Genomic DNA, 22,661 nt, shown 5'->3' with positions numbered 1-22,661 from the left:
AGAGTGGACTGTTCAGCCCTTAAATAGCGAGTCTGCATCGATGCTCACTCTGGACAACTTTTTCAGGAAGTGCAACGTCGAAATGGAGGAGGAAACAACATATCGATGTAAGTTCCACATGCGTCCTTTATTTCTCCCACGCCTTTTTCACACTGACAGAACATCACAAAAAGAGTGGTGTAAAAATATAAATCAAAAGAAACAAATCTTCTTTTCTGCTGATGTTTAATTGTGCACCCCCTGACACCTTAAAATTTGAACACAACTGACAGAATTCATTTATTCATTTGTTGGATTTGAAATGCCAGATAATAGGATTGGAAAACATGTGAGTGAAAAAAAAGTGGGATGCTTTCATCTTCTGGAAGCAGCAGCGATCCTTGTTAGTTGCAACCTGTGCCACAGCACTACAGCCATGACAGTAGGCGTCTTTGTGTTACCATGGCGATAACGTCTTCCGTTTTCCGGTGAGGCGACAGGGCATCCCATTCCTGACGATCGTATTTATACCCTCCCCTTCAGTAATAGGTGCCCTCCACAGCTGCGAGTGTGACTTCTTTTGGAGTGACACTCGGTAGTGGAGGGGGAGTGTGTAGGGGGGGTTTGGGATTCAGCCTGTGATTCCTGCTAGCTCCTAACACGTTTAAAGGGAAGTGACGTCACCATGGCGCTGAGAGGAAGAGCACACCACAGACTGTATATAAAGATTATTTATTCATTTATTTATATTTTTATATATTTAAATATTTTTATTTCCTTATTTCATAACAGATTTATCTTTTACTGTGGCACTCCTGTGACTCCATAATTTACAGTGTTCATAAAAACAAATCAATAAGCAATAGATTAGTAACTCAGATCTCCAGTCTGATTTCATCTGAGGGAGAAGATGAGCAGAGACAGATCAGTGATGATTCCTGCAGCTCTAATGAAGGCTGGAACTCTCACTGATCACTTATTAACATTAATATTCTGCAGACGTCATGTATGTTCTGCTCATGGTTCTGGGCTGTCAGGTGGTTGTGGTTCCATCCATCAGCTCCAGGTGAGTCTGCAGGTGAACATCTGGAACTAGTTGAGGTTCTACAGACCCTGAAGCAGTTTCCTCTGGAACACCTAAAGGTCCAGCAGGTAGAAGTCCAGGAACCCGGAGTTCAACCACCAACTGGATGGAGCTCAGTGTGAAGTCAGCGTGTGGACATCTGTCTGTAGATGTTATTGATCAGATGGAGTGGACATGTATTGATCTGTCTGTAGATGTTATTGATCAGATGGAGTGGGGCATGTATTGATCTGTCTGTAGATGTTATTGATCAGATGGAGTGGACATGTATTGATCTGTCTGTAGATGTTATTGATCAGATGGAGTGGACATGTATTGATCTGTCTGTAGATGTTATTGATCAGATGGAGTGGACATGTATTGGTCTGTCTGTAGATGTTATTGATCAGTGGAACAGTTCTAACCTGTATCTCTCTGAACTTTAAATGATTGCTTTTAATCCATCTGTTTTGAAACTGAACGGCTTCTCGTGATCTGATCATTTCTATGTCTTGAAATGATTGACAGGTTATTTATTGATTTTGTCACAGTTTATTAGATGCTGTGATCCTGGAACACATTTACATGTTATTGATTTCCATTATTTCATGTTTACAGCAGGCTAGCAACAACCGATCGATCACTAATCAATATCTGATCAGCACGGACTGGGCTGTCGCCTTTGCAGCGCGGTTACCACGGTGACAGCCGTAATGATGACGATGACGAAGGCTCTCATTCTGATGGAACTAAAATTGAACTAAAAAGTTTGATTAATTTCATTCCCTAACGAATCAGAACATTGAGCCCAGTTTCAGAACAATGAATCTGTGAGAACGTTCTCATCACATTCTGTATGTTCCACATGTTTACATATGTTTGAGTTCTTCTGAAACCCCGGGGTTCTAAATAGAACGTTGCAGGTTTTCAGCTGCATCTCTCCGTTATCGTTCTGTTTGGATGAGGAGTTCTACGCATTTACAAACGTTCCTGAATGGTTCCGACCTGGGCAGAGAACCAGTCTTTGGAGAGAACTCTTCAGAACTCCGTGGCAGGGTTCTTTGAGGGCTCAGAACCATGTGGCGTTTTGAATGCAAAGATTAGATGTAGCAGAAGCGGCCAGTAGAACACCAAACATAGAACCAAAAGCTGCCAACTACAAACAGTAATGGCTCTGAAAAGAGTTCTAAGTTGTAGATCGTAGAACACAGCAAAGCTTTAAAGTCACCTGTGAAAAACCCAGAACCCTGTGTGGAACCAAAGGTTTAAAGATGAGAAAATTCATTTTAATCACAAATACTGCAGAACGTCTGAAGTGGTTCAGAACTCAGTGTTCTGGAGGAAGCTGTCTGGGTTCTACGGGTTTGACTGGAGGATTCATGGAACAGAACCTGACTTTTTCAAAGGGTTTGTTCCAGTGTAGGGGAAGTTGTAGAGTTCTATGGAGATAACAGCTCCAGGAGATTTGTTGTTGAAGGAGAACAGATCTAGTTAGCAAACATTCCAGAAGTGTTTGAGCCAGAACCTCTGTAGAACCCATCTGGAACATTTGTCTCATTCAGATTTGTTGACCCAATGAATAGAAACCTCTTAAAACTACCATAGTTCTAAAAGAGAAGATGTGGTTCTCCAGGTTCTTCAGTGGGTCAGGGTTCTGCAGTAGCGAACAGTTCTGTAGAAAACGTAGACTCTAAAACTCCCCAACATGTCTGGAGGGTTCGAGAGGTGTTTCAAACCTGAATCCACAGAAGGATTCTCCAACTGTTCTCTGAAGGCCCTACAGTTGTTCCTTACGGTCCGAAATGAAGCGACAGTTGGAGGAGAAAGTTGGAAGTTGAAACAGAAAAGGTTCTAGGAGAGTTCTTAGGGTTCTACACCTTGTTGCTTGTAGAACCCCAGACACAGCATGTTTTAGAGGTGTCAGGACTGGTCATGGTTTAGGTTGGCAGTACCGTCCGGAATCCAGAAGAACATGCTGGACTTCATGGTGAGGCTGGTGGTCTAGAACTTGAGAGAAAAGGTTCTAAGACCGGAGCTCTAACATTTATTCAGTGGGAACGTTCTAGACCTTGTAAGCGATTGTGACTTCAAATCGGAACTATTTTGGAGCGATGGGTCGGTGTTAAATGTTTGTAGAACCCAGACGTTCAGCAGAGGGTTCTAGAAGGGCATTCCCCAGAGATCTGACGGGCCACCTGTTCCTCCTGGGTCTCCTCCTTGTCCTTCCTCTCCTGGTTCCAGTCCTTCAGACCCTCCGGCAGGGTCGTGTCCTCCTCCTCGCCTCCGGTTCCCTCCACAAACTCTTCGTACGTTGACTTCTCTGCAAAAGGACGTTTTCCAAGCAGCTCCACCATGTCGTTCTTATCCAGAACCTCCTTCTCCAGCAGCCGCTGCGCCACCTACAGAACCCGCAGAAGACAGGGTCAGGACTCTGCATAGAACATCCATGACAACCCAGAATCAAGACCTGATTCTACAGTCAGAGTGTGTTCTAGATCACAGCATCCTTGTGTTCTCTGACTGTTTTTGTACGTTTAGACTCGTCTAAACTTCATTAAGTCAGAACCGTTGTGAAGATTTTAACGTGATAAAGTTCTTCTCAGGGTTCTTTAAACCAGAGCAGTTTCTTGTTGTTCCTGTAGAAGCAGACTGAAGGTCTGAGCTGGCTGATTGTTCTGGAGCATGGTTCTAATGGGCAGAGATTTCTATCAACATGTTCCACCCCTCAGGAAGAGAACTGGTTCCACATGAGCTGACTAAATGCTGGTTCCTTCATGAACACCCAGCTAGATGTCTGATTTAGAACTAGCTCCTGCCTGTCTGGAACATTAGCAGTTCCTGAAACACCACTGGGTCTCCATACCTTCTCCACCTCAGCCTTCTTGTCATTCAGCAGCTGCTGGGTTCTCTGGTAGGCCTCGCCGATCAGGGTTCTGACCTCGGTGTCGATCAGCCGAGCCGTGGCCTCGCTGTACGGTTTCTCAAGAACCATCTCACCCTGCCGGGGAAGGTCGAAGGACACCTGACCCACCTTCTCATTCATGCCGAACTGAACGATCTGCAGGAGAACATGAGATCAGAACCTGAACAGACCAGTAACTCACACCATCTAATTCTTGTTGATTTTACACATCTAAGATTTTCTTCCCTCAGGTCCCCTCTGACCTGCGTGACCTCTGACCTGTGCGTAGGCGCTCTGGGTGACCTTGCGGAGGTCGTCCTGAGCTCCAGTGGTAATCCGTCCAAAAAAGATCTCCTCGGAGACTCGTCCCCCCAGGGTCATGCACATGCGGTCCAGCAGCTGCTCCTTGGTGTACAGGTACTGCTCCTTGGGCAGGTACTGAGCGTAGCCCAGCCCCTTCCCTCTGGGGATGATGGACACCTGCACAGGTAGTGACAAAATCACCTGTCTGAAGGTCTTCAGTGGGACCGGCTGATCTGAACCAGCACCAAACTGTATCAGGATCTAACAGGTGTTCATGTGGTGTCAGAAACCTTAAGCAGAGGGTCGGCGTGCTCCAGGAACCACCCTGCCACAGCATGACCGGCCTCGTGATACGCAACCGTCTTCTTCTCCTCCGGCTGCAGAACCTGAGTCTTCTTCTCCAGACCTGCAGCACCAGGACAGACAACGGTTATTCACTCTAGACCAGAGTTTACCTGGAAATGGACCAGCCTATTGAAGGAAGACCCAGATTGTAGTCCTGTACCCAGGTCTGTAAACACAATCAAATGTTTTGGACTAAAACTTTTCAAATACAGAGTACAGTGAGTCCTGGTCCTGCTTAGGTCCCAGACTGGACTCTGATCTGGACTTCTAGATGGACAAGGGTCTACTACTGATTTGTGGTAACCTAAGAATAACAGCTGAACAATAGGTCCAGGCACGGTTTCATCACACTGGTCCAGGTCTGGGATCATGGTACAGATCTGGTCTGTTTTCATGGTTCAGGTCTGGTCCACGTCTGGTTTCGTGATCCAGGTCTGGTTTCGAGATCAAGCTCTGGTCCAGGCCTGGTATCATGGTCCATGCCCAGTAGCATTGTCCAGGCTTGGTAGCATTGTCCAGGTTCTTACCTCCGATGACCCTCTCGATGGCCTGCTCAAAGTGCTTCTGGTTGATGGCGTCTGAAAGGTGTCGAGCAGCGATAAGAGCCGCCTCGTTACAAACATTAGCGATGTCTGCACCTGAGAGGCAGAGAACAGGGAGGAAAAACCACAGGTTTAATATTAGTCATTAATCAATAATTATTCAAATGTTTAAATAAATCTAGTCTACCAGAGACCAATGAAGTTCTCCTGGTAAACATGTTTCTAATCAGTTTATGAACATCCCTACCAGACTCTGTAAACGCTGTAGTTTCACCACACTGGAAAAGGTTCATGGAGGATAAAGACTTTACCTGAGAATCCAGGTGTGAGGGCGGCCATTTTCTTGGCCAGCGAGTCTTTGTCCATGTCGGTCTGCAGCTTCAGAGGACGCAGGTGGACTTTAAAGATGGATGCCCGTCCTTTGATGTCAGGAGGACCTGAGGGAAGAACATCATGTGACTTCAAACTCCATCAATATAAGTCACTTTTACAAACCAGTCCTGATGGGTTTAAGAACCCTGGTGCCCAAAGAAATTCTACCTTGACCCCGGGATACATTTTCAGGTCCTTGAAGTCCATAGAGGAGAACGTCCCCTGCAGAAAGTTCTAGAGTAGACCTACTAAGTATACATAGTAGGTCTACTCTAGAACTTTTTCCAGTTGTGGGTAGGTCTACTCTAGAACTTTCTATAGTTGTAGGTAGGTCTACTCTAGAACTTTCTCCAGTTGTGGGTAGGTCTACTCCAGAACTTTCTCCAGCTGTCGATAGGTTTACTCTAGAACTTTCTCCGGTTGTCGGTAGGTCCAGAGTCCTAGAGATAGTAAGAGTTGCGACACTCCCATAGGGTGCCGTTGTACGCTTTCTTCCAGTCTACTTGCGGGTTGTGGAGGTTTGTTTAGTTCCTAGCACCGCTTCAACAGTGATAGCCACCGTTCATTTGCACTGCAGGTTGTTGAGTATATGTGGAGGTAAGTTGATGAAATGCCTATTTCTTTTGAATTGTCAACTGCCTATAATTTAATCAGAGGCTCTTTATGATGCATATGCTGAGCTTTATTTGCATTTGCGCAGCGTAATTATATATATTTTTATCTTGGTAGACGACCGAATATCTGCTACTTTTTTAAGCTCGACTGTTAGCTATGAAATTATCTCCAGGGATATATTGACGGATTAATTGTTGAGTCACTACCTCTTTTTAATGTCTTTATATTATATCAGAAGCCCTTTGTGGTGCATACATTTATCTGTATTTGTGAATATTGGCAGATGACCGACTTTCAGGCATTGCCATGTGCTTGTTAGCTCTTCCTTGAAAGCTACCAAGCTACATCGCTACCTCTTTTTAATTGTCAAGACTACGTCCTTTAAAGATGCATGCCCGTCCTTTGATGTCAGGAGGACCTGAGGGCAGAACATCATGTGACTTCAAACTCCATCAATATAAGTCACTTTTACAAACCAGTCCTGATGGGTTTAAGAACCCTGGTGCCCAAAGAAATTCTACCTTGACCCCGGGATACATTTCCAGGTCCTTGAAGTCCATAGAGGAAAACGTCCCCTGCAGAAAGTTCTAGAGTAGACCTACTAAGTATACATAGTAGGTCTACTCTAGAACTTTTTCCAGTTGTGGGTAGGTCTACTCTAGAACTTTCTATAGTTGTGGGTAGGTCTACTCTAGAACTTTCTCCAGGTGTCGGTAGGTCTACTCTAGAACTTTCTCCAGTTGTCGGTAGGTCTACTCTAGAACTTTCTCCAGGGGACGTTCTCCTTTCCTGCTTCCAGTCTTTAAGTTTCGTCTCACTCAGAACATTCCAGGTCCTTGAAGCCATAGAGGAGAATGTCCCCTGGAGAAAGTTCTAGAGTAGATGTACAGACAACTGTAGAAAGTACAGGGGACGTTGTCTTTTCTTGCTTCCACTCTTCAAGTTTTTAGTCTCACTTAGAACTTTCAGAACTGGAGACTTCCAGGTCCCTGAAATCCATAGAAGACCCGTCTCCCCACTGTTGAAATCTCACCAATGTAGATCTGTCTGTCAAAGCGCCCGGGCCTCATCAGCGCCGGATCCAGGATGTCGGGTCGGTTGGTTCCAGCCAGAACAACAACATTGGTGGCCGTGTTGAAGCCTGCGGGACAGACAGCAGTGAGACCTCAGTCCTGATCAATAGGTGTGATCGATTGGCGAGGAACCCACCGTCCATCTCCACCAGCAGCTGGTTCAGCGTGTTTCTCCTGCTCGCTCTGACCGCCAAAGTTGCCCCGCCCTCTCTTCCTGCCCACAGCGTCGATCTCATCGATGAACAGGATGCAGGGAGCGTTCTTCCTCGCCATGACGAAAAGGTCCCTCACCTGCACAGGTAAGGACATCAGGACCCACTGCTGCACCTCCTGTTATACCTCCTTCTCTCCTTCTACACCTCCTCTTCTCATCCTTCTGTACCTCCTCCTTTCCTCCTACTCATCCTTCTGTACTTCCTCCTCATCCTTCTGTACCTCCTCCTTTCCTCCTACACCCCCTTCTCTACCTCCTCCCTCCCTTGTCTCCTTCTCTGCTCCTGCAGGTGTCAGGTGTTCTCACCCTGGCGGGGCCGACGCCCACGAACATCTCGAGGAACTCTGATCCATTGACGGTGATGAATGGAACGTTTGCTTCACCGGCCGTCGCTTTGGCCAGAAGAGTTTTTCCGGTTCCAGGAGGACCGGTCAGGATGGCTCCCTGTGGACGAAACAAACATTCTGTTACACAAAGTACACACCCACTACACAAAGTACACGCTCACCGACACTCCCATCAGTTTCATGACCCTCCCCTTGTAGCCCCGCCCCTCTCACATCAGAGCTCTTGGCCCTGCCCCCTCTCACCTTGGGGATCTTGGCACCCAGGTCCTGGTACTGTTTGGGGTTCTTCAGGAAGTTGACGAACTCCATGATCTCCAGCTTGGCTTCCTCGCAGCCTGCCACGTCTTTGAATTTGACGTCGATCTCATCTTTTAGGATCTTGGCCGTGGTCTCGCTGACGCTGAACAGCCCGCCCATCCCCCTGCCAGGCCGGCCTGCCCCCGCCGGGCCTCGCCGCAGCATGAACAGCAGGAAGCCAATGATGAGCACAGTGGGGAGCATGCTCAGTAGGAACGTTCTGTGGGAGAAACACAAACATCAGTAGAAGAGGAAGCAGGAAGCAGGAAGCAAGAAGGTGGTGTGCTCACCCGTCACTTTCGGTGGAATAAACCACCGGCAGCCGGTTCTCCCCCTCGATGCCGAGCTCATACTGAGCCGTCTCCAGGTTCCTCTCAAACGTGTCCACACTGCCGATGTTGAACCACACGTACTGCTGCAGGACACGAGAGTAGGAACCCTTTAGAACCAAGAGCTGGAGAACCGAGCACCATGTTTAGAGGACAGAGTGGACTCACCCCGTCCACCGGCGTCTTCCCCGGAGAGAACACCACCTTAACGTAGCGCTTGTTGACCACCTCCAACCGGTCCACCTGAAACAGCAAACTAACTGAGTCACAAGGTTGAAAGAATGTTCTGCAGGTGTTGTGGTGGACCAGCTGGTCTAAAGGAACGTTCTGCAGGTGTTATGGTGGATCAGCTGGTCTAAAGGAACGTTCTGCAGGTGTTATGGTGGATCAGCTGGTCTAAAGGAACGTTCTGCAGGTGTTATGGTGGACCAGCTGGTCTAAAGGAACGTTCTGCAGGTGTTCTGGTGGATCTTTACTTCCAGTGTTCCTGTCAAAGTAAAAAGCAGCTCCCAGGATGTTTCCATCATTTCTGGCAGCAGGAGGAACAGACCACCTGAGAACACCCCCGTGTTTCTACAGCGTTGGACTGGTCCAAGCTAATGCAGATTGATGGTTCACGTCCAAAGCATAAATATGAACAGTAGATACACCAGCATGCTGTAGCAGCCGGCTAATCGACGTGCCTACGTGGCGGCTATCTTGGAGGGGGGAAATTTCCCTTTCAAAGCAATGCATGTACATTGAAAATAAATCATCATTTGCTCATTTCTCAACCGATTTTTGTGTGGTCTACTTTATTGTCAACGTCAAAACATGTGCTATTGATAGAGAATATTTGATCTGGGAAAAAAAAACAAAAAAAAACTGAAAAAGGCTTCCTACAAATGAAGCCTGCAATTTTAGTTATCTTATTTAGTCCAGAGGCCAGGGAATCTTTTCAGTTCAGTCATTACATAAATATATAAATGTAAATACTTAGATGTGTAGAAAATGTTTTGAGATCATATAACAAGGAACTAGACTAGAACAGGATAGAGTTTATTTACATTTACAATAAACACCACAATTACAATAAACAGAATTATTATTCATATTAATTATTCTTTATTTATCTCTCTCTCTAGGCTGCTATATAGTTGCAGCAAACCCCTCTCTCCTCAGAGCTGCTTCCCACTTCTTCCTCAACCCATAATCTTTGGGAAACCTACATGGAGCAAAGAAAAAAGTAGACAGAAGTAAATAAGAATGTACACAACAACATATTTAAAAAGAAATCATGCTAATAAATTAAGTACAAAGAACTGAATTAGCCAATATACTGGAGAACAAAGTTATTCAATTTGATAAGTATAGCATTGTTTGGTAACATTTCAATTATTTGAGAGCAGTTCTAAAGAATTGCCTGTAATCCCAATCATAAAATGGGTTTGGAGGAATAACATAGATGCTAATCTAGATATGTTAGCTTGTGACAGTGTTTTGCTAGTGGCTAACTAGCTAGATCTCATGGACTGGAAGATCTCAACAAGATTTAATAATGAAAAAAGAGCCAAAAACTATTCTTACCTGTGGAAAGTTATTCCAAGTTTCCTTGTCTCGATCGTCCGAGGTAGTGTGCAATTAAATGCAGCGCAATGAGCCGGCATTCTTCTTGTTTGAGTTTTCGTGTCATTGACATCAATTGAAAACACTGAAACTTTGCCCCCACTAGCTTAGTGTCTCTGTCGGCACGCCGCTCAGAGGGGCGTGTCATATCTACTCTTCATATCTATGGTCCACAGCGTCATTTTTACACGCCAACATGACGTTTGCTGGGTGTGTCACTAGAGAGCCACCAGGTGCCTCTTAGCAACATGGTGGCTTCAAACTTTCTCTTTTATAACGAAGACCATTCAGTGAAAGTATTTCTGAAAGCATCTGAAATGGGAAATTAGCTGGCTTTAGTTCACCCACGGCTGGTTCAGAGCTCTAGCAGAACGTTAAGGTCCAGAATACTTTATGCTAACGAAGCTACCAGTATGACCCGATGGATCCATGAGGATTGATTTATTTAGTGTTACTGAACAATATAAGGTAACGTTTTTTCTACACCAACAAATCAGTTAAAAAAAAAAAAGAATGTTTTACCTTGTTGACATGTTTCAACTACATCTGCCGTCTTCATCACAGCGTCATCTGACGTGTCCTTTTTATTTATCAATATGCAATTCACACAAGAAGAAATAAACCAGACCATTCCCTTTTTGGACATGAACATACACCACAGACAAGACGGCAGCATCAAAATAACAGTTTACAGAAAACCTACACACACGGAACAGAACCTCCTCTGGACCACAGAACATCCCACAGCACACAAACTATCAATTAGAACACTTTATGAACGGACCAGCACCATAACCGACGATAAGGACAGACAGGAGGAGGAAGCACACATCAAGAACGCACTCACACTGCCAATACCTGATATGGGCCATAACCAAAGGAAAACAAGCCAGAAACAAAGAGAAAAACTAAAGGAAGCAAAATCAAAACACACAAAAATTGGACAATAAAAATAAGGACATAATCACCGTTCCATATATCCGTGGGATAACAGAACCCATACAACGCATAACGAAGAAACAACATTAACACAGCAGTAAAACCACAAACAAAGCTCTGGCAGCTATCAGTCCATCCCAAAGACAAGACAGAACCGGACAATAAATGTAATATCTACGAAATACCGTGCAAATCATGTGAAAAAACATACATTGGAGAAACAGGCGGATCATTCGGTACAAGAAGAAAGGAACACCAGACAGGATGCCAAAAGGAAACAACCGGACAACTCACAAGAGCACAAAAAGAAAAAGCCGAAAAACAAAATTTAAAAAAATCAGCCATCAGAAGTAAGTAAGTAAGTAAATTTTATTTATATAGCACCTTTCACAGACAGAGAGCCACAAAGTGCTTCACAGCATGAATAAAAAACAACAATTAAATGCACAGAAATAGTCAACACTAAAAATAAGATCATAACAGCCTCAGAAACTAAGCGAATGCTTGAGCAAACAAGAAGGTTTTAAGTTGAATTTTAAAAGCGTCAACAGATGCAACGGAGCGGAGAGAGAGCAGGAGATCATTCCAAAGCCTGGGAGCAACAGCCTGGTATGATCGGGCTCCTCTGGTCTTAAACCGAGTACGTGGCACCTTTAACAGATTCTGATCCGCAGACCTTAAAGCCCTCACAGGGGAGTAAGGCTGGAGCAGGTCACAAATATAAGAAGGAGCTTGACCATGCAAGGCCCGAAAGGTTAGAACCAAAATCTTAAAGTTAACTCTGTAAGAGACTGGCAGCCAGTGAAGCTCCTTTAAAATAGGAGATATGCGAGTCCGCGAGTCAAAATTCTCGCTGCAGAGTTTTGCACAACTTGCAGCCTCGAAAGCTCCCCCTTGTTCAGACATGAAAACAAGCTGTTACAGTAGTCTAAACGTGATGAAACAAAAGCATGAATAATGAGCTCTAAATCATTACATGAGACCATTTTCCTGAGTTTAGAGATTTTTCTTAGTTGAAAGAAACAGTTTCTTATCAGCTGCTTGCAGTGCTGCACTACAGACATGTCTTTATCAAGGAAAACACCCAGATTTCTAAGACTCGATTTAGCAGACTGCCCTAAGTCACCAAGGTACTGTTTGATCCCTGGAATTGAGACATCAGTAGCGACAACGAGTGTTTCAGTTTTGTCTGCGTTGAGCTGAAGAGAATTTTCACTAAGCCATTGTTTTATTTCTGCCAAACAATGGAAAAAGGAATCGAGCTTCTTTATCTCGGCCGGTTTAAAAGAACAATAGAGCTAGATGTCATCAGCATACAAGTGGTAAGAAACATCCCTAAACCTTTGGATGATCTTACCCAGGGGGATCGAGTACAGTAAAAATAAAATAGGGCCCAGGACAGAGCCTTGAGGCACCCCACACAGTAGATTCACGGACTCTGATTTTATCTGGTTTGTTGACACACAAAAGCTACGTCCAGACAAATATGAGGTAAACCACTGGAGAACCGACCCCGACAGTCCCACATGATCCCTCAGTCTACTTAACAGGACCTGATGGTCAACAGTGTCAAAAGCTGAGGACAGATCCAGGAGAACTAGCGCGGTGCATTTACCCGAATCGGCAGACATCCTTATGTCACTGGACACTTTCAGTAGGGCTGTTTCCGTGGAGTGGTGTTTACGGAAGCCAGATTGAAATTTGTCAAAGAAGTTATGTTGATCGAGGTAAGAAGACAGCTGATTGCAAACCACCTTCTCAAGGATCTTCGACAAGAATGGCAGCTTAGAGATGGGCCTATAACTATTTCGGTCTGCCGGGTCTAAACCTGCTTTTTTAGTAATGGCTCCACAATGGCGTGCTTGAAGGTATTCGGAAACACACCTGATAATAAAGAGAGGTTTATCATTTCAGTAACCCAGGGACTGACTGCCTCCAGTACCTCTAAGAACAGTCTACAGGGGATGACATCAGAGGAGCAGGATGAAAGTTTCATCTTGGTTACCAGTGCCAAAACATCAGCAAGAGTTACAGACTCAAAAGTGAACCACATGCTGGAGGCAGTCTCGATAGCAACCGAGGCACCACACTGTGGGGGTGGCATATTATCCTTGAGCTTCTTGATTTTATCGGTCAAAAAATTCAAGAAGGCATGGCTATCGGCTTCGGTGAATGCAGGAGTTACAGAAGCAGCAGGGCAAACAAAAGAATTGATTGTGTCAAACAGCACTTTAGGGTTTTTCTTATTCACTGCCACCAGTTGATGGATGTAGTCGGACCTGGCACTCTCAACCATTTCATTGTACGATGACATAAGATCCCTGAGATGGAGCCTGTGTACCTCAAGGTTAGTACATTTCCACAGGCGTTCAGTCTTTCGACACAGTCTCTTAAAACTTAAAATATGCTCATTAATCCAAGGACATGCTTTTTTCTGTGTAGTCAGGTTAGTTTGAACAGGGGCCACTTGATCCAAAAATCACTGCACAGTGGTCATCAAAACACTGGATTAGATCGTCTACATCAGAGCAATTTGTTAAAAGAAGAGGATCAAACAAAACAGAGAACCTTTCTGCAGTATTAGCAGTGATAATGCACCTCTGGGACCTTACTTCTAAAGGTTTGGGCTCAGGACTGAAATGCAAATCACATGAAACAAGACAGTGATTACTCATGTGGACATCATTTACAGACACATTTGAAATGTCCAGGCCAAGTGTAAACACTAAATCTAAGATGTGGCCCTTTCGCTGGGTTGGCTTTGAAACATGTTGCACAAGGTTAAAAGCTTCAGTCAATGTTAAAAGTTCCATTGCATAGGATGAAGAGGTGTTGTCAACATGAAGGTTAAAATCTCCAAGGATTAAAACAGGTTCCAACTTTATAATACAGGATAAAAAGTCACTAATATCCTTTAAAAAGGCAGCAGCAGAGCCAGGAGGACGGTAGACCACAACACCGTAGAAAGGGCGCAAGGTGCCCACCTTCACCATCTGTGATTCAAAAGAAGTGTATTCCTGTGAAAGAATCACGTTACAAACATAATCCTTCTTATGGACAAATGCCAGGCCCCCTCCACCTCGACGGGGACGGGGCTTCCCGTAAACAGCAAAGCCAGCAGGGCAGAGCTCGCTTAAATGGATAAACTCCTCTTCTTTCTGCCAAGTCTCCGTAATACACATTATATCCATGTTTTCCCTTGAGATGAGATCGTTCAGGGAAAAAGATTTATTACCAATGGAACAAGCATTCAAAAGACCAAGATGGATCGTGGAAGACGTCGTGGGAAGATCTCGGGGGTAGTGTCCGAGATGTGCAGCGCGACTGGACGAAGGCAGCGGTTGCGTGGGCACCAGCTGGTCCGTGCTGACGGAAACACGGAAGTGCGCTGCTCCGATGAACATCCACGACCAAGACTCAAGCACTGTACAGGATCCAGGACACCCGTAGCTCGAGCAAACAGCGGCGTGAATACGCTGTTACAAACATCGAGGAGCAGGATATGGCGGAGACACCGAACGCATCCTCCGCAGCGTGCAGTGGCCGAGCCCAGGCGAGCAGCCTCACGCCTTCGCCATAGCTGGACACCGGCCCGCGATCCTCGATCTCCTGCAGACCTTATCTGATGCCCAGAACAGCAACAAATATTCCGGTGAGTTTAAGTCAATAGTCAAGGGGGGAGGAAACACCTGTTTGTAACGATCCTGTGTATTAAACAGGCCCTCCATAGTCTCTTTGATACGAAAGAGCAAGTCCCGATCATAAGTTTGTAAGGCCAAGGAGCTACACCCTCTGATACCTGGGACCAGAGACCACCGGACGGCGGGCGGCGTGGCTGGTTTGACAGATCTGTCAGACCGGTCACATGATTCAAAAGGACATGTCAGAACACGTCTGATGCTGCTCTGAGGAAGACAGCAGAAGACGTGTGCTGATGTGTCCGCAAAGTAAAACATCTTTTACTAATTTGTCGGTGTAGAAAAAACAAGGTTACCTTATAATTATATACGACAAAATGAACATAATTCAAGTGTTACTGAACATTTACCGGGAGTCCAACCAACTCTGAACATGTCAAACTGATCAAAGTACATCAGACACAAAACTAGAAAAACACAAACACAGCAGAAAGAACCACAAACTGAACTTTACAGTCAGCAGCTCAACAACCATCTGGATCATGTAGAACCAGTAGCTAACGGGTCTGTGTCTGGTTCCTCAGTAGTTCTGGATCATGTAGAACCAGGAGCTAACGGGTCTGTGTCTGGTTCCTCAGTAGTTCTGGATCATGTAGAACCAGGAGCTAACGGGTCTGTGTCTGGTTCCTCAGTAGTTCTGGATCATGTAGAACCAGCAGCTGACGGGTCTGTGTCTGGTTCCTCAGTAGTTCTGGATCATGTAGAACCAGCAGCTAACGGGTCTGTGTCTGGTTCCTCAGTAGTTCTGGATCATGCAGAACCAGTAGCTAACGGGTCTGTGTCTGGTTCCTCAGTAGTTCTGGATCATGTAGAACCAGGAGCTAACGGGTCTGTGTCTGGTTCCTCAGTAGCTCTGGATCATGTAGAACCAGGAGCTAACGGGTCTGTGTCTGGTTCCTCAGTAGTTCTGGATCATGTAGAACCAGGAGCTGACGGGTCTGTGTCTGGTTCCTCAGTAGTTCTGGATCATGTAGAACCAGCAGCTGACGGGTCTGTGTCTGGTTCCTCAGTAGTTCTGGATCATGTAGAACCAGCAGCTGACGGGTCTGTGTCTGGTTCCTCAGTAGTTCTGGATCATGTAGAACCAGCAGCTAACGGGTCTGTGTCTGGTTCCTCAGTAGTTCTGGATCATGTAGAACCAGTAGCTAACGGGTCTGTGTCTGGTTCCTCAGTAGTTCTGGATCATGCAGAACCAGGAGCTAACGGGTCTGTGTCTGGTTCCTCAGTAGTTCTGGATCATGCAGAACCAGGAGCTAACTGGTCTGTGTCTGGTTCCTCAGTAGTTCTGGATCATGCAGAACCAGGAGCTAACGGGTCTGTGTCTGGTTCCTCAGTAGTTCTGGATCATGCAGAACCAGGAGCTAACGGGTCTGTGTCTGGTTCCTCAGTAGTTCTGGATCATGTAGAACCAGGAGCTAACGGGTCTGTGTCTGGTTCCTCAGTAGTTCTGGATCATGCAGAACCAGGAGCTAACTGGTCTGTGTCTGGTTCCTCAGTAGTTCTGGATCATGCAGAACCAGTAGCTAACGGGTCTGTGTCTGGTTCCTCAGTAGTTCTGGATCATGCAGAACCAGTAGCTAACGGGTCTGTGTCTGGTTCCTCAGTAGTTCTGGATCATGCAGAACCAGTAGCTAACGGGTCTGTGTCTGGTTCCTCAGTAGTTCTGGATCATGCAGAACCAGCAGCTGACGGGTCTGTGTCTGGTTCCTCAGTAGTTCTGGATCATGTAGAACCAGCAGCTGACGGGTCTGTGTCTGGTTCCTCAGTAGTTCTGGATCATGTAGAACCAGGAGCTGACGGGTCTGTGTCTGGTTCCTCAGTAGTTCTGGATCATGTAGAACCAGCAGCTGACGGGTCTGTGTCTGGTTCCTCAGTAGTTCTGGATCATGCAGAACCAGTAGCTAACGGGTCTGTGTCTGGTTCCTCAGTAGTTCTGGATCATGCAGAACCAGTAGCTAACGGGTCTGTGTCTGGTTCCTCAGTAGTTCTGGATCATGCAGAACCAGTAGCTAACGGGTCTGTGTCTGGTTCCTCAGTAGTTCTGGATCATGCAGAACCAGTAGCTAACGGGTCTGTGTCTGGTTCCTCAGTAGTTCTGGATCATGCAGAACCAGCAGTTAACGGGTCTGTGTCTGGTTCCTCAGTAGTTCTGGATCATGTAGAACCAGGAGCTAACGGGTCTGTGTCTGGTTCCTCAGTAGTTCTGGATCATGTAGAACCAGGAGCTAACGGGTCTGTGTCTGGTTCCTCAGTAGTTCTGGATCATGTAGAACCAGCAGTTGACGGGTCTGTGTCTGGTTCCTCAGTAGTTCTGGATCATGTAGAACCAGCAGTTGACGGGTCTGTGTCTGGTTCCTCAGTAGTTCTGGATCATGTAGAACCAGCAGCTGACGGGTCTGTGTCTGGTTCCTCAGTAGTTCTGGATCATGTAGAACCAGCAGCTGACGGGTCTGTGTCTGGTTCCTCAGTAGTTCTGGATCATGTAGAACCAGTAGCTAACGGGTCTGTGTCTGGTTCCTCAGTAGTTCTGGATCATGTAGAACCAGTAGCTAACGGGTCTGTGTCTGGTTCCTCAGTAGTTCTGGATCATGTAGAACCAGTAGTTAACGGGTCTGTGTCTGGTTCCTCAGTAGTTCTGGATCATGTAGAACCAGGAGCTAACGGGTCTGTGTCTGGTTCCTCAGTAGTTCTGGATCATGTAGAACCAGGAGCTAACGGGTCTGTGTCTGGTTCCTCAGTAGTTCTGGATCATGTAGAACCAGTAGCTAACGGGTCTGTGTCTGGTTCCTCAGTAGTTCTGGATCATGTAGAACCAGCAGTTAACGGGTCTGTGTCTGGTTCCTCAGTAGTTCTGGATCATGTAGAACCAGGAGCTAACGGGTCTGTGTCTGGTTCCTCAGTAGTTCTGGATCATGTAGAACCAGCAGTTAACGGGTCTGTGTCTGGTTCCTCAGTAGTTCTGGATCATGTAGAACCAGCAGTTAACGGGTCTGTGTCTGGTTCCTCAGTAGTTCTGGATCATGTAGAACCAGCAGTTAACGGGTCTGTGTCTGGTTCCTCAGTAGTTCTGGATCATGTAGAACCAGTAGCTAACGGGTCTGTGTCTGGTTCCTCAGTAGTTCTGGATCATGTAGAACCAGGAGCTAACGGGTCTGTGTCTGGTTCCTCAGTAGTTCTGGATCATGTAGAACCAGGAGCTAACGGGTCTGTGTCTGGTTCCTCAGTAGTTCTGGATCATGTAGAACCAGGAGCTAACGGGTCTGTGTCTGGTTCCTCAGTAGTTCTGGATCATGTAGAACCAGCAGTTAACGGGTCTGTGTCTGGTTCCTCAGTAGTTCTGGATCATGTAGAACCAGTAGTTAACGGGTCTGTGTCTGGTTCCTCAGTAGTTCTGGATCATGTAGAACCAGGAGCTAACGGGTCTGTGTCTGGTTCCTCAGTAGTTCTGGATCATGTAGAACCAGTAGCTAACGGGTCTGTGTCTGGTTCCTCAGTAGTTCTGGATCATGTAGAACCAGCAGTTAACGGGTCTGTGTCTGGTTCCTCAGTAGTTCTGGATCATGTAGAACCAGTAGTTAACGGGTCTGTGTCTGGTTCCTCAGTAGTTCTGGATCATGTAGAACCAGTAGCTAACGGGTCTGTGTCTGGTTCCTCAGTAGTTCTGGATCATGCAGAACCAGGAGCTAACGGGTCTGTGTCTGGTTCCTCAGTAGTTCTGGATCACAGATCCTGTGCTTGATCTTAACAAGGTAACAGAGGTTTAACCTGCTGCTGTGTCTGCTGGTCTATGTTCATTCAGGCTGATAATCTGCAGGTAGAACATGTACTAAGAACCTGCAGGTTTCAAAGTACAGGTGTGCTCCTCACCACTCCTTTGGACAGGTAGTTGTTGACAAAATCCTTCCAGGTGACTTCTCGGCCTCCGTCCCGGAAGAAGAAGTAGTAGGAGACGCTGATCCAGAAGGCCAGTCCGCACAGGAAGTACATCCGGAACTCCTTGTCGTCCCAGGGAACGTCGCCCTGAAACAAACCCCAGCTGAGGATCACCTGTCTACACCTCCACACAACACTGATCCACCTGGCAGAGCAGGGGAGAGCTGAGTCACACCTGGACAGCTAACAGCCAGTTGGAACCGCTGGAAGAGGAGACTGACCTTCTGCAGACGGCTGTACCAGTGAGAGTCCTCCTTACGGCCTCCTCTCTTTCCTCCTCCTCCTCCTCCTGAAGACCTCCCTGAGGCCTTCTGACTGTTGGCAGGTTTAGATTCTGAGACAGAAGATCATCGATCAGCAGCTGATCAGCTCTAAACCAAAAACAGGTTCTACAGAAGCACTGGAATGAAGGTCAGCAGGTGTGGTCAGGGTCCTACCTTTGGGTGCAGCTTCAGCTTCGTTGTCTTTTGGAGTTTTCTGACTGTCTGGAAAATATTTCTCAAAACCTGAAGAAAGCAGAAACATATGAGAGGACTGAACCGTGAGGCTGAGGACAGGTAGCTGCTAGTTTTTAGCTGCTAGCTGCTAGTTTTTAGCTGCTAGCTGCTAGTTTTTAGCTGCTAGCTGTTAGCTGCTAGCTGGTGCTATAGTGACATAGATGACTAACAGAAGAAGAGCTGGACTTCACAGCAGGAGTTTGAGGATGTGAAGAGCAGAGAGAAGTTTGGAGAACGTTAAACAGTTAGAACCGTTCTGTACCTTTGGGAGGTCTGGAGCTCAGACTCCTGCAGGCTCCCAGCAGGTCAGTCAGCAGGCTCCGCCCACTCACTACCTGCCCAGCCGTGATCGAAGACATCACCTAACAACACAGACAAGACATCATCTGATCTCCAGCAAAGTCCTATTGAACAGCTGACTGATGGCTCCAGTTTTCTGAACGACAGCAGGTAGAACAGGTACAGGTGAGCAGCTGGCAGTCCAGAGACACCGAGTTTAACCTTCATAGATCCATGTTCACTGTTTACTTAATACAGATAATAAATATGATCATATTCAGCCAGATGATTCAGAGCTTCATGATGCAGATGAATGATGACCAGATGCAGAATGCCAAAGAAACCAGAGAAGAGGAATGTTCTAAAACCAGCAGGAAGTGCAGACAGCAGCAGTAGAGGTCTGGTAGAACATAACCAGGAACCAAACCCTGGAGATATCTATGTGTTCAACACTTCAGGAAATCAAACGTTAAAAGTGACAGATTGATTTATGACTATGACATTTCATCCAGTTACTTGTGTTGCTTATAAAGGCGGAGAACATCTAGAATGTGTTGTAGCTCCTCCACCTGGTGAGGATGGAAATACTCACATTAAAGCTTTAAGTCTGAACTTAGAGAACATCTGGATTGTTCCATGTAGATCCAGTGTGGTGGAGTTCAGAGCCCAGAAGATGTCCCGATATTTGTGGATCTGACTACATTTAGTCACTGCACTGACTAATCCATTGGTGATCAACTATTAAATTCATCTCCATATATTCTGACAATTGATTTTAACTTCCCGTCGTCCTGCGGGTCAAACTGACCCGTTTCAAACTTTGTAAATGTGTAAAGAAATACATTTTCACAATTAAACCTCTGATGTCCACATTTTCAAAATTTTTGATTTTTTTTTTGGTGGAAAAAAATGTTTCTTTAAAAATGTTCACATAAAAATCAACCAAAATCCAGAGAATTTCGCTGGATTTTGGTAATCACTATAGATATTTTTAGGATTTTTCTGGAAGATTTTTGCTCATTTAAAAAAAAATATTTACAATAATTTTCTTGCCAAATTTGGGGTATTTTTTAAAATAAAACTTAAGAAAATTTTTTAAGGCATGATTGGAATTTTCTTTCTGAAGGTTTCTCAAATTTTCGGAAATTTTGGGAATTTTTTGCTGGATTTTTTTCAGACAAGGAAACAATTTTTTTGATGTCCGTAAATGAAGACAACAGGAGGGTTAACAACTTAAATAAAAGCTGCTTTAATTGTGTGATTTCAGGTCTTCACTGTGAATATTTCCTGGTTTCTCTCCTCTTTGACAGGAAACTGAAGACATTTGGACTAAACATTTTTCACCACTTTGGAGAGCAAACAGCTGATTGATTAACCTATAGATAAATGGAGATGACTGCAGCTCCGTAATCCAGGCGTACTGGATGTCACTGTTACTGTGTGAAAACAGCATTAATAACACACGGTAGTGAACAGCCTGGAAAACACCACATCCTCTGTGTTGGTCCTCTGATCCCTGCGGGTTACACTGGGAGCAGCTCTGTATTCGGCTTGTTATGGTCTCTGTCAAGGTTAGCATGCTCGCCTGTTAGCTCGTCCTCCACCTACCTGCCTGGTCGGAGCGCCGGAGAGCGGCAGCAGCAGCCGGAACAGGCTCCTGCAGCCGGCCGACAGTCGCAGGTAGCGGTGAGCCATCCTCCTCCCGGCGGGAACAGAGCGACACGGACCGGCAGAAAGCGGAGACGGAACTAAAGACGACCGAAGCTCAGCACTGTTCCATAACCACCGCGGTCCGCCATCTTTATGCAACACTTCTTCGTGGAACTCTAAAGGTTTAAACGAGTTGACTGCGCCCCCTGCGGCCACAGACACAAACACTAGCAGCACACACACAATCATGGGAAGGTGACCAGACCAGCCTGTTTTCTTCAATTTCTTGTTCATTTTAATTATTAGACATAATCAATATTACAGGAGAGTCTGTCCCAGGGCAGCTGTGGCTACAAATGTAGTTTACCACCACCAGAGTGAGAATGTGTGAGTGAATGAATGATGGGTCCATTGTACGCACTTTGAGTATGCCTTAATAGAAAAGTGCTATATAAATCTAATCCATTATGATTATTATTATTAGAGTTGTTTCCACAGAAAATAACCAGATCCAGTGTTCAGACCGAGACTCCTGGATGGATGTAGAACTGATCTGGGGTCAGTTTTTACCAGAACTCAGATGTGGTTTCATTAAAAAAAAAAATGATTGAATTACATGAAACTTGGCTAAAATTACACAAATATCATGTCAAATTTCTCAATATTTGTCAAAAATGGCTCAAAACTGTTCAAAATGACAAAGATGTCCAAAATTACCCTAAACTGTTCCAAAAACTATTACAATTTGTCCAAAAAAAACCCCAAAAAACTCTAAAATGACTCCAAACTATTTCAACAATCCTCAAAAAGACCAGATTTTTCCCCTGCAAAATGCCTCAAAAACTGTCCAAATTGGTCAGATATTGATTAGCTCTAGGCTAACACTCCTGGATGGATGAAAAAGTGATCTGATGTCAGTTTTTACCTCCATGTTTAAGTGTTCTGACGGTCTGTCTCTCTTCTATGGTTAAGTATCTTTCCCTTACAATTTTTACAGCAATACACTACTTTCTGCAGTACTTCCTGTTCTAATAATGTTCTGGAGGGTTCCACTGTGGGTTCCAACACTACTTTATGCGGACAGAGGGGGTTGGAAGGAATCTAGAAAAGTTGGGACTCCTGTAGGATTTGGTAGCTCCAACTTCCAAGGCTTCATCAACCTCCATTGTTACAGAACAGCTTTAAGTTGTGAACACATTTCTGTTGTACATTATTTTCAGCTTGGGTAACCGTGATTTGTTTTAACCTCTGACACTTCACCATTTATCTTTGTACCATTTCAGGCTACTCACTGGATTAAAACTACTTCAATTTCAATGATAGATAGATAGATAGATAGATAGATAGATAGATAGATAGATAGATAGATAGATAGATAGATAGATAGATAGATAGATAGATATACATTGTGGAACATTGTGAAAGATGGCCTTAAAATGGATAATCCACCTCATAAATAAAAAATAAAAATAAACAGCCTGACTGTTCAGCAGGTAGGTTGATGTTTGGGTTGTTTGCTCAGATAGTGAAAGGAGGACAAAACTGCATGAAATGTGCTGCAGATGGTTTAAAACCAAAAGGCAGTAATAATAAATAATGATGCTGCATTCAGTGACCTCTGAGGTGATCAGGAAAAGTGAGAACTCGCCAATAGTGACAATATCATTATTAACAGTAAT

The 22,661-nt window shown here is 45.2% G+C and overlaps 1 protein-coding gene across 1 annotated transcript; it reads right to left on the bottom strand.

Annotated features, from left to right (window-relative positions):
* Positions 1-108: 108 nt before the first annotated feature.
* Positions 109-21,164, bottom strand: afg3l2 (AFG3-like AAA ATPase 2). Its single transcript, XM_022217314.2, is given in 18 exon segments — positions 109-3,441; positions 3,906-4,100; positions 4,224-4,424; positions 4,538-4,653; positions 5,120-5,230; positions 5,446-5,571; positions 7,155-7,262; positions 7,331-7,364; positions 7,366-7,485; positions 7,715-7,852; positions 7,999-8,272; positions 8,343-8,467; positions 8,550-8,624; positions 18,491-18,643; positions 18,778-18,890; positions 18,994-19,062; positions 19,316-19,415; positions 20,941-21,164. Coding segments are annotated over 18 exon segments (2,397 nt in total). The 5' UTR covers positions 21,028-21,164; the 3' UTR covers positions 109-3,189.
* Between the last annotated feature and the right edge of the window lie 1,497 nt (positions 21,165-22,661).

This window comes from Acanthochromis polyacanthus, chromosome 9 (assembly GCF_021347895.1).
Source record: "Acanthochromis polyacanthus isolate Apoly-LR-REF ecotype Palm Island chromosome 9, KAUST_Apoly_ChrSc, whole genome shotgun sequence".
In the NCBI taxonomy this organism is placed as follows: Eukaryota; Metazoa; Chordata; class Actinopteri; family Pomacentridae; genus Acanthochromis; species Acanthochromis polyacanthus.
The sequence above is the reverse complement of the archived record's forward strand: the minus strand, read 5'-3'. Positions and strand labels throughout refer to the sequence as shown.